At 41.0% G+C, this 16,841-nt stretch overlaps 1 protein-coding gene across 13 annotated transcripts in view; it reads left to right on the forward strand.

The window, feature by feature from the left end:
• The window catches only part of cep170aa (centrosomal protein 170Aa), a 131,952-nt gene that overhangs the window by 98,847 nt on the left and 16,264 nt on the right, over nt 1-16,841 (forward strand). For 12 of the 13 annotated variants that reach the window (XM_069930915.1, XM_069930913.1, XM_069930914.1 and 9 more), the window contains one exon: nt 6,066-6,159. In XM_069930915.1, the coding sequence (XP_069787016.1) occupies nt 6,066-6,159 (94 nt within the window). Of the gene's footprint in view, nt 1-6,065; nt 6,160-6,829; nt 8,206-16,841 lie in introns of those variants that run through there. The other variant, XM_069930918.1, reaches the window with a different exon arrangement.

The following is a 16,841-nucleotide window of genomic DNA, read 5'->3' on the forward strand; positions in this document are numbered from 1 at the left end:
GCTGAAAGTGAGTCAGAGGAGGAGGAGCTTGCTGAAAGTGAGTCAGAGGAGGAGGAGGAGCTTGCTGAAAGTGAGTCAGAGGAGGAGGAGCTTGCTGAAAGTGAGTCAGAGGAGGAGGAGCTTGCTGAAAGTGAGTCAGAGGAGGAGGAGGAGCTTGCTGAAAGTGAGTCAGAGGAGGAGGAGGAGCTTGCTGAAAGTGAGTCAGAGGAGGAGGAGGAGCTTGCTGAAAGTGAGTCAGAGGAGGAGGAGCTTGCTGAAAGTGAGTCAGAGGAGGAGGAGCTTGCTGAAAGTGAGTCAGAGGAGGAGGAGCTTGCTGAAAGTGAGTCAGAGGAGGAGGAGGAGCTTGCTGAAAGTGAGTCAGAGGAGGAGGAGGAGCTTGCTGAAAGTGAGTCAGAGGAGGAGGAGCTTGCTGAAAGTGAGTCAGAGGAGGAGGAGCTTGCTGAAAGTGAGTCAGAGGAGGAGGAGCTTGCTGAAAGTGAGTCAGAGGAGGAGGAGCTTGCTGAAAGTGAGTCAGAGGAGGAGGAGGAGCTTGCTGAAAGTGAGTCAGAGGAGGAGGAGGAGCTTGCTGAAAGTGAGTCAGAGGAGGAGGAGCTTGCTGAAAGTGAGTCAGAGGAGGAGGAGGAGCTTGCTGAAAGTGAGTCAGAGGAGGAGGAGGAGCTTGCTGAAAGTGAGTCAGAGGAGGAGGAGCTTGCTGAAAGTGAGTCAGAGGAGGAGGAGGAGCTTGCTGAAAGTGAGTCAGAGGAGGAGGAGGAGCTTGCTGAAAGTGAGTCAGAGGAGGAGGAGCTTGCTGAAAGTGAGTCAGAGGAGGAGGAGCTTGCTGAAAGTGAGTCTGAGGAGGAGGAGGAGCTTGCTGAAAGTGAGTCAGAGGAGGAGGAGGAGCTTGCTGAAAGTGTGTCAGAGGAGGAGGAGCTTGCTGAAAGTGAGTCAGAGGAGGAGGAGCTTGCTGAAAGTGAGTCAGTGGAGGAGGAGGAGCTTGCTGAAAGTGAGTCAGAGGAGGAGGAGGAGCTTGCTGAAAGTGAGTCAGAGGAGGAGGAGCTTGCTGAAAGTGAGGAGAAGGTGAGTCGGAGGAGGAGCAGCTTGGAGAGAGTCGGGCTGTGAATCAGAGGAGGGGGAGCTTGCTGAAAGTGACAGGGTTAATTGGTCAAGGGGCCAATAAAAGGAGTGAAAGGGGAGGCTGCAGCCACCGAGGAGTGGCTCAGTGAGTGAGTGGAGCAGTGAAGGAGTGAGACTTCCTGGCTTTGGCTTATCAGGCTTCGGCGAAAGCAGGCAATAAGAAAAGGTAAGCTGTTATTTGCCTTCGTATTCAGAGTCATGCCAATAGGGTTAGTGCTCTGTACTGGGTGTCAGATGTGGGAACAATGGGTGACCTCCACCCTCCTAAATGGCCACATCTGCACCAGGTGTACCGAGATGCAGTTACTAAGGGAGCGAATTAGGGATATGGAGTTGCAGATTGATGACCTGCGGCTTGTAAGGGAGAATGAGGAGCTAATCGACTCAACTTTCAGGGCGATATATGCTCCAGAACCCGTGTCAGGTAAGTGGGAAACCGTCAGGCGGGGAAAGAAAAAAGCAAGAAAAACGGAGAGCACACCAGTGACTATCCCACTCAGCAACAGTTATGTTGTGTTGGATTCTGTTGAGGGAGATGACCGGACAGAAGATGGCCACGGGCACCAGGTCAATGGCAATGAGCCTGGCAGAGTGGTGCAAAAGAAAAGGAAAAGGAGAAATGCAGTAGTTATTGGGGACTCCATTGTCAGGGGTACAGACAGGAGGATCTGTGAGCCAGATAAGTATACCCGCATGGTGTGCTGCCTCCCTGGTGCAAGGGTACGAGATCTCACAAATCAGGTCCAAAATATTCTGAGAGGAGAGGGAGAGCAGCCTGATGTCTTGGTACATGTGGGTACAAACGACATTGACAAGAAAAGGGAGGAGGTAATGAAAAGGGATTACAGTGAGCTGGGACAAAAGCTGAAAGACAGGGTGGTGATTTCGGGATTACTACCTGTTCCAAATACAAGTGATGAAAAGAATGTAAGGATAAGGAAAATGAACGTGTGGCTGAGGTGCTGGTGTACAAGGCAAGGATTTGGCTTCTTGGATCATTGGGATCTTTTTTGGGGAAGGCATGATCTTTACAAGAGGGACGGGTTGCACCTAAATCCAAAAGGTGTCAACATTTTGGTAAGTATGTTTGGTACAGCAGTGGGGCAAGGTTTAAACTAATTTGGCAGGGGTATGGGAACCAGAGTGATAGGGAAAAGGGTAGGGAAGATAAAGTAATGGCCAGGAAAAGTAAAATAGGAGAAAGTAAAAAATCAGATGGTGCAGTGAGTTTTCGGGTCAATGCTAGTCTTAAGAAAATTGCAAAGAAAAATAGTGGGCAGAAAAATCAAAAGAAAAGGTTACAGAAGTCATTAGATATTAAAGGACAAAGAGCATAAGGGCACTTTATCTGAATGCCTGCAGTATTAGAAATAAGGTTAGTGAACTTGAGGTGCAAATCGGTACCCATGCCTATGATTTGGTAGCCATCACGGAAATATGGCTACAAGGTGACCCTAAATGGGAATTAAACTTTCAAGAGTATCAGGTGGTGCAAAGAGATAGACAGGATGGTAAGGGAGGTGGAGTTGCACTCTTAATCAAAGATGAGCTCCAGGCAGTAGTGAGGAATAATATAAGATCTAAAGAGCATAATGTTGAGTCCATTTGGGTAGAGATAAAGAATAACAAAGGGAAAAAATTATTGGTGGGTGTTCTCTATCGCCCACCAAATAACAATAGTTTAATGGCACAGGAAATAAATAGAGAGATAAGTGAGGCAGCATGTAATAATGATACGGCAGTAGTCATGGGGGACTTTAACTTCCACATAGATTGGGAAAATCAAGTTGGTCGTGGGAGTCTGGAAGAGGACTTCATAGAATGCATCCGCGATAGCTTTCTTGAGCAGCATGTTAAGGAACCCACAAGATCTAGTGTTGTGCAATGAGATAGGTAGAGTAAATGATGTAATAGTCAGAGACCATCTGGGAAATAGTGCTCATAGTATGATTGAATTTCTCATTCAGATGGAAGGGGAAATAGTTAGATCTAAAACTAATATATTATGCTTAAACAGGGGTGACTACCATAGGATGAGGGAGGAATTGGGCAGAGTGGACTGGGAGCACAGGCTAATTGATGAAACAGTTGAGGAACAGTGGAAGATTTTCAAAGAAATATTTTGTAATGCTCAACAAAAATATATTCTGGTCAGGAAAAAGGGCAGCAAGGGAGGGAAAAATCAACCGTGGTTAACAAAGGAAATAAAGGAGAGTATAAAATTGAAGGCGCAGGTGTACAAAGCTGCAAAGAGCAGTGGGAAACTGGAAGATTGGGATAACTTTAAGAGACAACAAGGGGTTACAAAGCAGGTAATAAGAAATGGAAAAAGGATTATGAAAGTAAATTGGCACAAAATATAAAAACAGAAATAAAAAAATTTATAAATATATAAAATGGAAGAGGGTGGCCAGAGTTAACATAGGACCCTTGGAGGATGAGAAAGGAAAACTGGTAGCAAAAAATGAGGAAATGGCCGAGGCATTAAACAAATATTTTGTCAGTCTTCACAGTGGAAGACACGTCCAGCATGCCCAAGTGCGGAGTTAAGGATGCGAATGTTGGGGAGGGCCTTGATAAAATAGTTGTTACAAAGGAAGTAGTGATGGAGAAACTAATGGGACTAAAGCCAGACAAATCACCTGGTCCTGATGATATGCATCCAAGGATTCTGAAGGAAATGGCAGAAGTTATAGTTGATGCATTGGTGGTCATATACCAAAATTCCTTGGATTCTTGGCAGGTCCTGACAGACTGGAAGACAGCAAATGTCACGCCACTTTTTAAGAAGGGATGTAGGCAGAAGACTGGAAATTATCGGCCAATTAGTTTGACGTCTGTAGTTGGAAAATTGCTTGAAGCCGTCATTAAAGATGAAATAATGAAACTTTTGGAACGTCAGGGTTCAATCAGGCAGACGCAGCATGGTTTTAGAAAGGGAAGATCTTGTTTGACAAACTTGTTAGGATTCTTTGAGGATATAATGGGTGCAGTGGATGAGGGGAACAGGTTGATGTTGTATATTTGGATTTCCAGAAAGCGTTTGATAAGGTGCCGCACAAGAGACTTATCAGTAAGTTCCAGGAAAGTGGAGTCCGGGGAAGTATATTGGCCTGGATTGAAAATTGGTTGTCTGACAGGAGGCAGAGAGTCGGGATAAGTGGGAGTTTTTCAGGTTGGCAGAGAGTGGTAAGTGGGGTGCTGCAGGGGTCAGTGTTAGGCCCACAACTGTTCATCATTTACATTGATGACTTGGAGGAGGGGACAAAATGTGGTGTAGCCAAGTTTGCGGATGACACCAAATTGAGTGGAAGAGCAAAATTGCAAATTGGAGAGTCTGCAGAGGGATATAGTTAAGCTGGATGAGTGGGCAAAGGTCTGGCAGATGGAATACAATGTTAGTAAGTGTGAGGTTTTCCACTTTGGCAAGAAAAATAAAAGAGCTGAATATTATTTAAAGGGTGAAAAACTACAGCATGCTGTTGTGCAGAGGGACTTGGGAGTGCTTATGCATGAATCACAAAAAGTTAGGTTGCAGGTGCAGCAGGTTATTAAGAAGGCAGATGGAATGTTGGCCTTCATCGCTAGAGGAATTGAATTCAGGAGTAGGGAGGTCATGTTGCAACTGTAAAAGGTACTGGTGAGACTGCACCTGGAGTACTGTGTCCAGTTCTGGTCTCCATATTTGAAGAAGGATATACTGGCTTTGGAGACAGTCCAGAGGAGGTTTACTCGGTGGATCCCTGGGATGAAGGGGTTGACTTATGATGAAAGATTAAATCATCTAGGATTGTATTCGCTCGAGTTCAGAAGAATGAGAGGAGATCTTATAGAAACATATAGGATTATGAAGGGTATGGATAGGATAGATGTAGGAAGGTTTTTTGAGCTGGCTGGGGAAACTAAAACGAGAGGACACAGTCTCAAGATACGGGGGAGTAGATTTAGGACAGAGATGAGGAAAAATAGTTTTTCCCAGAGAGTAGTGAATGTTTGGAATTCTCTAACCAGGGAAGTGGTTGAGGCTGCCTCATTAAACTTATTTAAAATTTGGTTAGATAAATTTTTACATGATAGAGGAATTAGGGGATATGGGGAGAAGGCAGGTAGGTGGAATTAGGTCATAAATTCGATCAGCCATGATCGTATTGAATGGCGGAGCAGGCTCGATGGGCCATTTTTGGCCCACTCCTGTTCCTACTTCCTATGTTTCTATGTTTCCATGCAATAGCTATTATATCCAACATGAAAAACTTGGAATACTTCATATTCATATAGTCATCCTTGCTTATTCCACTGAAATTGTGGCTTTGAAAACATTGTATCTCAAACATGTGTAGAACAAAAAACCATTCTTGCCTCTTCTCCATGGTTCCATTCAAGGCAGATAAAGAAATATAATTAACAACAAGAAAGAAAAGCATCCAATCAGAGTACTATTTTTAACCTCCATTTTTTTGTGTTCCATTTAAAACTATATACTGATAAATTAGCTAGCATACTTAAAGAACTAATAATTCTGGGGGAAATACTTCTATGCTCTTAATACATCATTAATATCATGTTGAAAGTATTGACAGTATTTTTATTCCATGGGTTTTGGCTGAAATTAAATTTAAGTCATCAAGACCTTGTTTACTGAAAAAAAAATTATGTAGACTATAGATGGGAAATGAAATTTACTTACCTGGTGTAAGGGGCACGTGGGGGTATATGTTGTACATTATTAGGCAGCAAATAAGTGATTGGTGACTTCCAAAGGAAGGTAAATTTTTGTATAATTTGGCCTATTAGATAAATGTCCTAAATCATTATTTGAAATGTATTGATTTGCTAAATTATTTCAGAAGCAATTTGGTAAATCAAAGGAGAACATATTATCAATTGAGTTTCTTTTATAAAAGGGGAAATTCGTCTTTTGTTGTTTTAACAGCTTATATTTTTGTTTGTAGGATTCTGTTTAAAAATGAAGATAGGAACTGGGAAGAAATAGAAAGTAAAATGCGGTCTGAGAGTGAAATTCCTATCGTGAAAACATCAAATAAGGTGGGGATCGTGATAAATCATAACAGTTTGTTATTAAATGCTTGTTTGATAGATTCTATCTTTGTGTAAATCCACATTATTGTGGATGAATAAAGTTTAATATTAGAAATTGAGGTAGATATTGGTTTATGTTCTGCCTGTTTTCAGCTACATTTTAGCAATGCAATTTTGCTTTGCAGGGATTGATTCCACTGCTAATTCTCAAATGCACGTTAGGGACCTAACACTGAATCATTATGTATGCAGCTTTATTGAAGGCATCTTTTAACTGCTATTTTGCATTTGATGTGATTAACTAAATCATGTAAAAATGAAGGTTGTAACCTCATTATGGAGGTTAATTACTGCACAGTTATCAGATCGTTTGTTAATCATCCCGATAACTCGTCAGTAGTTGGGATGGTGGGGTTTGGGGGGAAGTGGGGGGGGGGGGGGGTGGGGAGAAAAAAAAGTTTTGGTTACAAAATATAGAAGCTACAACAGTTGGAACAACAATGGAATTTTATTCCATTGACTTTCCTATGAAATTGATTAAATGTTGCCCCCATATTTGACTTTCATGAATGTTTATTAATTTTTAAGCTTTAGATGAATTTACAATTTCTTAGCTAGTTTTCCGTTCCAGGCTTACAGATTTGATTTCAAAAACACCATTTACTTTGGTTTGTAGTGATCTGCAATTGAATCATTCCAATCAGGTACCTTAAGGAATGCAAGTACTGAACAGTACTCAAGGAGGAAAGGACTGAAAGTGTTTTTTTTAAATTAAGATGGAGTAAGAATGTTTTTTTTTAATTTAAATGTAGACATACAGCACTGTTACAGACCAATTCGGCCATACATGTCCATGCCGCCCAATTTACACCCCGGTACGTTTTTAAAGGGTGGGAATAAACTGGAGCCCCCAGAGAAAACCCATGCAGACATGGGGCGAACATACAATCTCCTAACAAACAGTGCGGAATTCGAACCCAGGTCTCAATCGCTGGCACTGTAAAGACGTTGAACTAACCACTACACCAACCGTGCGGATCCAATTATGCTTCCCATGAGATATCTCGCTATGATCTCTCCATTTCATCATTATCTTAACATACCAATTGGGAGCAGAAGTAGACCATTTGGCCCCTTGAATCTTCTTCATATGGGATTCACACACAAAATAGAACATCCTCTCCACATCCACTTCCCAAGACTTCTCAAGATCGGTCATCTCTTTTGGCTCTTCCCAAAATAATCTGCCCAACCTATCCTCATAAGAAAAACTGCCCATTCAAGATCAGAATACTGTAAACCTCCTCTGAATTGCTGCCAGTATTATTCTAATTTTGAATAATGCAATCAGATGTGACCCACAATGTACAGTATAATGAGGCATATTCTCCCCAGTAATAAACAGTTGTATTCTGTTAGTTTCCCTGATTATTTGCTTGACCTGCCTTTTGTGAATACTGTACTGGATCCCCCAGAGCTTTCTCTATCTGAGTTCTCCATTATCTATCTTTACTTAGATAATGTTTTATTATTTTTCTGCTGTATTAAATGTTTTGTTCATTTTTCACATACCTGGTACAGTGAGAATGGTTCTTTCACGAGATTGTAACCAGTCAACTCAAAATTTGTACAAGAGTACATTTAGAGTATAATTCGGAACGGAAACTCATAGTTCAAAGCAAGGACGGCATAAAAGGATTATTTTGAGGTTCACTCAAGAGACTGATGGCTGTGGAGAAACCAAGCAGTCATGTGCAATTTTACGCATTTTAAGCCTTTTTGCCAATAGGAAGGGGAAAAGAGGGTATGGTAGGTCCTTCATTATGTTTCCAAGTCAGCAGGAATGTGGGAGGAGTCCATGGAGGAGAGGGATTTGCATAATGTTCTGGGCTGCATTCACCTTCTGTAGCTTCCAATCTTGGAGCAGAGCAGCTATGATGCACCCAGCAAGTATCCTTTTGATTTTGCAGTTGTTGAGGGATATGGGGAATATGCTTAACTCTCTTAGTCATCCAAGGAAGTGGAGACGTTGACAAGCTTTCTTGACTGTTGTGTACATCAAATTGGTTGTCCAGACCAGATAATTGGAAATGTTTACTCCTAAGAACTTGAAGCTAGCCAACTTTTCCACTTCAGCACCATTGATGTGGACAGGGTCTCTGATAATGATCATCATTTTATTCCCACTGAGGAGTGCACCATGACATTAGATGTGTAATCTCTTACCAATCTTATTTTCATCCATATTTGATAGCCAGCACAGAAAATGTATCCGATTTGAAGTCTGAGTGGAATGATATTTGGCTGTGTAATTATGCAATGGGAGTACAGTAGGAGACTTGGAGCAAGAGAGTAAATGGTCATATAAAAGTTGTGGTGGGACAGACACAATGGGCTGAATAGCCTATTTCTGCTCCTCTGTCTTATGGTCTTTATAATTTATGTTAGACAAAGAACAATTAAATATAAACATTAGACTTAAATTGTGAGAGAAAAACTCAATTTTATTTTTAATCTCTTGAGAGCTTGTCTCCATGCCTTGTCATCTGTCACTATAATAAAGATGTCAAAGTATTACTATCAACTGTGCCATTTGAGACTTGCAGGTTCAACTTGCCAAATTAATTCCAACACCATTTGGTTTTTAATAACTGAAACATTGAAAACTATCTGTTTCAGTGGAAATTTACTTTGTTTCCATGCTATTTCTCCATGCAAGTGTTATAAATACAGTTACAAAACAGAACTTGCTGGAAATATTCAAGTTTTCCAACCCACAAAGTTGATCACTTGCTGTTTCACAGGTGCTGGCTGTGGTTTTCCCCAGCAGTTTGTTTTAGTTTCATATTTCCAATATCTTTTCATTCAATGTAATTTATTATTTTGACTGGTTAATGAGTTAACCATCTGAGTACAAGTAACTTTTGTAAAGTCATAACTGGATTGGATTAAGATTGCATTCTGTTTTGTCTGTTTTTTAATTTTACTTTTCCTTATTAAATGCCAGCAGCCACACAATTTTAATAAAGGAGTATGAGGATTTAGTTAATAACAATTTCCCTTTGAGTGTTGCTGTGCAGGATCTCAGGCATCACTATGGACTGTAGTGTCATCATCACATGTTAACTCCTTTGCATTCTTTTAGAACATAGAACATTACAGCACAGTTCAAGTTCTTCAGCCCACCATGTTGTGCCAGCTCGTTTCATCCATGTGCCTGTCTAAGAGTCTCTTAAATGCCCCTATTGATTCAGCCTCCGCTACCACCCCTGACATTGAATTCCAGGCACCCACAACTGTGTGTAATTTTTAAAAAAAACTTAACCCTGATGTCTCCCCTAAACTTTCCTCTCTTCACTTTTGTGTGGATTGTCCTCTGATGTTTGCTACTCCTGCCCTGGGAAAAGGGTGCTGGCTGTCTACCTTATCTATGCTTCCCATAATCTTGTAGACCTCTATTAAGTCACCCCTCATCCTTCTTCGCTCCAAAGAGAAAAATCATAGCTCTACTAACCTTGCCTCAAAAGACACATTTTCCAATCCAGGCAACATCCTGGTAAATCTCCTCTGCACCCTCTCCATAGCTTCCACATCCTTCCTATAATGAGGTGACCAGAACTGAACACAATACTCTAAGTGTGGTCTCACCAGAGATTTGTAGTGCTTCAGCATCACCTCTCGACTCCTGAACACAATCCCTGTACGTCTTCTTAAATGTCCTATCAATCGGCGTGGCAACCTTCAGGGATCTATTGTATTGAACCCCAAGGTCCCTCTTCTTCCACGCTGTTATGTATTCTACTATTAACCATGTACTCTGCCTTCAAGTTTGACTCAGCAATATACATCACCTCACATTAATCCAGATTGAACTTCATCTGTCACTTTTCTGTCCAACTCTGGATCCTATCTGTATCCCGTTTTCCACAACACTATCCAAAGCACCTCCAACCTTGGTATCATTTGCAAACCTACTGATCCATCCCTCTATTTCTTCATCCAGGTCATTTATTAAAAATCACAAAGAGCAGAGTACATGGTTGCTGCGCAACTCCATTTGGTCACTGAAAAATATTCCTGATAATACTTGCTACAAAAAATAATTTCCTAAAATGCCTTTTTTTTTGTCCATAACATTTGAAAGTAAATCATTTCATTCAACTGCTTCTACCTGAACCCTAAAAGAGAAACTGAAAATGTGAGCATTGCTGTAGGTGAATTGTTATGATTCTAACCAGTTAAATCAATATATCCAAGAAAGAGAGAACAAAGTTTAATAAGATACCCAATAAATGCTGAGTACCTGATTCTACGACTAGAGATTTAAGATGAGAAGTGAGAGACTGAGTACCTGGAAAATAATTTTTTTTCACTCGTATGGTGGTCTGTATTTGGAATGGGTTTCCAAAAGAAACTAGAGGTAGATACAGTAATGTTCAAAAGACACTTGGACAAATATAAGAACAATAAGGGTTTCGTAGGATCTGGAAAAATGCAGCCAAATCAAGACCGGATTCCAAACTTGGTTGCCATGGACAAGTGGTGCAAAGAGTTTATTCCATGTTGTCTGGCTCTTTAAATGCCTTGGATGCTCTGACAGAGGCTATGTGCATTGACCTTTTTTTTGCATACTTATGGAATGAGAAAAACTTTCCTGATTGCTCAGTTTTTGGCTGAAGTTTGAAAATAAGTCATGATTGCCGTGGTATCATCAGATGTTGCTTCAATAGTTTAAATTTGACAAATGTGGAGATTCTAACATTTAACATTGGTTTAGGAACTGCAAAGGCAAAAATTTTCTAAAAGATTATACATTCACAACAATAGATTTACAATGGCTCACTAAGCATTTCATTGAATGTTGCAAGATCTTAAACATAATAAATTGGGAGGTGGCTGAAGATGATTGTCAAACGCAACAGCAATTCTACAAGATACTGAAGAAGATGAAAGTATTAAAGCATCATATATGTTGGAAAATATTAAACGATAAGACTTGAAAACCAATATTTCAGTGCATTTGACTGGTGAGCCAACTGCAAGAGAGTTTGTTTCAAGTTTACTCAAATTAGGAACATGGAATTTTTGAAAGTCCTGAGCCTGAATTATTTCATGATTGGATGGAAATGTTCCCATATCTCTCTCAACAACATTTGAATTACAATTCATTGCAGATTGTGAATAACGCTTCCTAATCATCCTAGCAATTTGATGCTATTGACATTGTGCCAGATGTTGATGAAGCTGCACATTTACTGTTGAATTTTAAATTCTCTGGCATCACCTAATGTACGTCACATAATCCTGAACTGAAAGAAGGAACTCCAATCATGTTGTTCAACCATCAATACCACACAAGATTGAATTCTAAAATTATTATCACGTAATTGAGGGTACAAAAATGATTGGTTATGCTGTTGGGGAAATGTCTTCATCCCCAAATACTAATGATCCCACCTGCCTTTTGAGTTTGAGCAACTTGAGTTCTAAGTTCAACTTAGTTTAAGTAAAACCATCAAGAAGGACAATCATTAAAATGTTTGAGCAGAAACTCTAAATGTAATGTTTTTATCATAGTCCGCAATATGTTGGTTGCTCCAGAAATGGAGATAAAAGCCATCTATATATTTTGGCATGAGATTAAAAAACCTAATATACTCTGAAGCACTTGAACATTGAAATCAAATTCACATTGTGCAGAATGATATACTTTCTATATGAAGTGTAATTTGTACATACGCTTTTATTTTCAATCTGAAAGTTTTTTTTAAATTCAGAAGTGAGAACTACATATTCATTGAATTATATATGCAAAACAGTTCCCTGAAATAAATGCAGACTTCATTATTGCCAGCAAAAAAAAAACTTGATCAATTAAAGGTATAACGGTCAGTGGTGAGTAAAGATTGGGAAAGAAGGCCAGAGTTAAATGCAGATAAAGGTGGACTGCCGCGATAAAAGGTTGTTCAAAAGCAACTGCCACTTTCAAGGCTATATGGAAATAATCTGAAAAATTAATGTGAAGCTCAAGTGATTTAAAAACTTTGACTCTGAATTAAAGCCCAATAAATTTCTTGCCAATAGACAACTTGATATTAATAGCTGAATTATTGGATCTGGTAAAGTAATTCTCATTTTTTTTTCTAATATTCTTGCCATTTTGTTAGAACATCAAAGATTGGCCTGAAAACATGTATGTGCTGTCTGATTTGAAAGGAAGTCATTGGCTTTATCACCTGTTCTTTGCTTCTTGAAACATTAAATGTGAACAAATGGTGAATATTTGAACATATTCATGTTATTTTGAGGATCTGCAGAATTTGTCACATTTGTGGCCCGAAATGTGAAGTCAATAAAATATCAAACACAAGTTTTATCAGGTAAACTTCTCAGTGGCTTTATTCTCTAGTTTCCTTTGTTCTCCTGCTTGTGCTCTTATCTCTCTCTCATACCATGTGACTTCCGGTACATCTCATACATATTCATTATCATGACATCCCTCCTTTAATCAGAAATAAACTTTACCTTCACTTATCAATATCCCTCGGAAACATACAAACATCGTAACTAATGGTAATACTATAACTCAACTACATAAAATTTACTTCCTACAGCACTCATACATGCACTTTATGATATAAGATTAAAATACTGTCCCAAAGTTCTTATAAAACTATGGCACAAAGTCTTCGTATCGTTTGGGCACTTTCCGGTTTTGTTTTGCCTGCCTGCGATATTGTCGTCGCTTCTCGGTTGTTCACTCTCGGCGTCGGAAATACTGCTCGCCACGGCTTCGGGTGTTTCTGGCGCTCTAGTCACTTCATCAGGAGTGCTGGTAACTGCCTCTGGAACATCATCAGGTCTCTCAGTTTCAGCATCTCGTATTGGCCTTTCAACCTCTTTGCTCGATGTATCTCTGGACTGGTACCTTTTTACACCTGATACATTTCTCTTATACAGGACTCCAGTCGGAGATTTGACTGTCACCATACTGCCACTTCTGGATACGACAGTATAGGGTTGATGGTAATAAGGTGTGTCTAGCTTACCACCAGTTTCATGCCTCACTAGAACATTATCTCCTGGCATGATGTCTGAGTACTTGGCTCCACGTTTCGAATCTGTGTACAGCTTTGCTGCACCTTTCTTTTCAGCATCGTGGTCCCTTCTGGCACATGGTTTGGATCTAGGTGCATAGATCACCTCTAATGGCTTATGATCTGTGATGAGTTCAAATTCAATGCCGTATAAATATGCATGGAACCTCTCACAGGCCCGTACAAGTCCGAGTGCTTCTTTCTCTGTCTGAGAGTATCTTCTTTCCACATCTGATAACGATCTGCTGGCATAGGCAATGATTCTTGGTCCTCCATCATGCATTTGGACCAACACGACTCCTAAACCAACCGGGCTGGCATCCACTATGACTTTGGTTGATGCCGCCGGATCGTAATATCCAAGAGTTTTTGCATCTGTCAGGCTTTGCTTCAGCGCTGTGAACGCTTTCTTCTGCTCAGATCCAAAATGAAATGGTACACCTTTCCTGGTTAGTTTCCTTAGTGGTTCTGCCACTGTAGCGAAATTAGGAATGAACTTTGCACAAAAATTGACCAATCCCAGGAAACTCCTCACCTCTGTTGCGTTCTGGGGTGCACGTGCCTCTGCAATAGCTTTCACCTTGGCCTCTGCAGGGTTTAGTCCTTCCCATGTAAGTCTGTGTCCCATGAAGTCCATTTCTGACACACCGAACTGGCACTTGTTTCCATTCACGGTAAGGCCTGCCTCCTGTAGTCTAGATAGTACACGCCTCAATCGTTTGTCATGCTCTTCCTTCGTTGGTGCATGGACTATGATGTCGTCAGAAATGTTGGCAACTCCAGGAATGCCTTGAATCACTCGATGGATTTCATACTGGTAGATCTCCGAAGCTGCATTAATTTCAAATGATAGTCTCTTGTAACGATACAATCCACAGTGAGTCACAAATGTTGTTACATCTCGGGATGTACATCTCGGGGGTGGGGGGGGGGGGAGCCAGGGGATGTTCACACGTGGGTGTGATGAAGGCCATGGAGGAGATTGGAATCCCAGTCGATATAATTGGTAGAACATCCATTGGGTCATTTATTGGAGCATTGTACGCAGAAGAGCGGAGTGCAGTGCGGACAAAACAGAGGGCGAGGGAGTGGGCAACTGGCATGAATTCTGTCTTTAAAACAGTGTTAGACCTGACTTATCCCATCCTCGTCGCCAATGTCACATTTGTGGCCCGAAATGTGAAGTTAATAAAACATCAAACAAAAGTTTTATCAGGTAAACTTCTCAGTGGCTTTATTCTCCAGTTCCCTTTGTTCTCCTGCTTGTGCTCTTATCTCTCTCTCATACGACGTGACTTCCGGTACATCTCATACATATTCATTATCGTGACAGAATTGACTTCCTTCAATTTAGAAATCCAGTACAAAGCAATAATATGAGGTAAAGGCAATCCAAAATAAATCATTACAAAGTATTTAAAAACTCTTTTTCAAAGCTGAGTTTACAGATTCTATAAGTAATCATCATACAGACTAATGGCTTTATGTCTGGTCAGACTACAAACTTGCGATACCATTAATTCTCATAAATAATAAATAATGAATCAAAGACACTGCCTTACCTCTCGAGCATGTCTACTCGAGTATGTCTACTTAGTTTTGCAGATAGAAAATTCCAGATCCCATTACTCCTTTCATTTCTACCAAACCTTTTCCTCTCTCATTTGAGTTTTTGACCTTTCTTCCAATGGAAATCATCTTCCTTTGTTCTTGCCATACTGCACTCATCTCTACGTTGAAGAGCAAGGTGAAATTATCTTGTGTCATCTTCTTGCCAAAGGATTCGACCATGGTCTCCCACGATCCGTGCTCTTCCCTGTACTGAAGCTAAATTGTTAAAATTGGCCATGATCCAGTTAATTAATTTTATTCTAGATTATTGCTCGACTTTTATAATTGCAAATCTAAACCTTATAAGTAACTACAAGTTTCAGTCAGAGGAGGGGTGAGTGCCTTGTGTGTGGAATGGAAGATTTTTGTGAAGTTTAAGAGGTTTAAAGGATTCACAGCACCAACCAATGAGGAGGAGGTGGAGTCGAGCAGCGTTAGCGGGCAAAGTGGAGTCGAGTGGTGCTTAGCCCGTGTCTGGTGGGGCCCGGTGGAGCAGCGGTCACTGCAGGGAGAAGTCCAGGCCAGAGAGACCGGCCTAAATTTTGTTGTAGAATACAATAGTTCTAAAGTATTGGTGGTGGTGGTTCACAATTTTCAGCGACCTCCTGGAGCTTTGCTCAATTGCCACTATGGAGTCAGGGAGGAAATTTCCAAAGTCTTTTCCAGTAATTGGCTGCAGGTTTCTACCCTAGGAGCCAACCGGCATAAATGGGCAGAGAGTGAGTGGGAGAATGGAGCCCAGGGCAGTGGAATGCTCCTCTTGCATGATGTTGATTGTGAGAGAGATTGATACAAATGCAAGTGGATCCAGCTGAGATGCCTCCTGACAAGCTGTGTTAAGGCTTTGGAACAAGCAGTGGGTAAACTCAGAGGAGCATTTGGGAGGCAAAGGGTGTGATATATGCAACTACAGGGAGGCTATTACACATCGGAGACATGTAGAGAGCAGTTGGGTTACAATTGGGAGAGGGAATAGGCAGGTAGAGAAAGGTCACCAGGTGGGCATCCCCCTGAAAAACAAGTATGCTGCTTTGAATACTGTTGAGGGGGATGACCTACCAGATTCAAGTCATGGCAAACAGGTCTCCGGCACAGAGTCTGGTGTTGTGGCTCAGAAGGGAAGGAGGAAAAAAAAAAGGCAGGTTGTCATGATAGGGGATTCCATATAGTCAGATGAGAGATTTTGTGGAGGAGATCGTGAATCCCAGATGGTATGTTGTCTCCCTGGTGCCAGAGTATGAGATATTTCAGATTGAGTTGTTAGGAGGGAGGGTGATCAGCCAAATGTTGTAGTCCAACGTGGGGATCAATGACATAGGTAGAAAGGATGAGGAAGTCCTGAAACGAGAGTTCAGGGAGTTGGGTGCTAGACTAAAGAAGAGGGCCTCCAGGGTAATGATCTCAGGATTGCTTTCCGTGCCACATGCTGGAGAGATTAACAATAGCAGGATAAGGCAGCTTAACACATGGCTGGAGATGTGGTGTAGGAGGGAGTGCTTCAAGTTTCTAGATCACTAGGCTGTGTTCCAGAGAAGGTGGGATCTGTACCGACAGTATGGATTGCATCGGAACTGGAAAGGCATAAATATCCTTGTGGGAAGCTTTATTAGTCTTGTCCTGATGAGTTTAAACTAGATTTGCAGGGGAACCAGTATGTTAGAGCAGTTGGTGGGAAGGAGGAGGATAAAGGTCATATAAAGGCTGCATGTATAGACAAAAATCAAAGGTTTGTGCACAATAGAAATGTTCTCAAGTGTATTTATTTTAATGCAAGGAGTATTGTTGGTAAGGCTGATGAACTTAGGGCATGGATTGACAGGTGGAATTATGATATTGTTGCTATTAGTGAGACTTGGTTGCAGGATGGGCAGGATTGGCATCTTAATGCTCCAGGGTTCCGTTGCTTCAGATGTGATAGATGGGGAGGAATGGTATTGCAAGTCAGGGAAAATATCTCAGTTGAGTAGAGTTAGGACAGCA

The sequence above is a fragment of the Narcine bancroftii genome, chromosome 4, assembly GCF_036971445.1.
Source record: "Narcine bancroftii isolate sNarBan1 chromosome 4, sNarBan1.hap1, whole genome shotgun sequence".
In the NCBI taxonomy this organism is placed as follows: Eukaryota; Metazoa; Chordata; class Chondrichthyes; order Torpediniformes; family Narcinidae; genus Narcine; species Narcine bancroftii.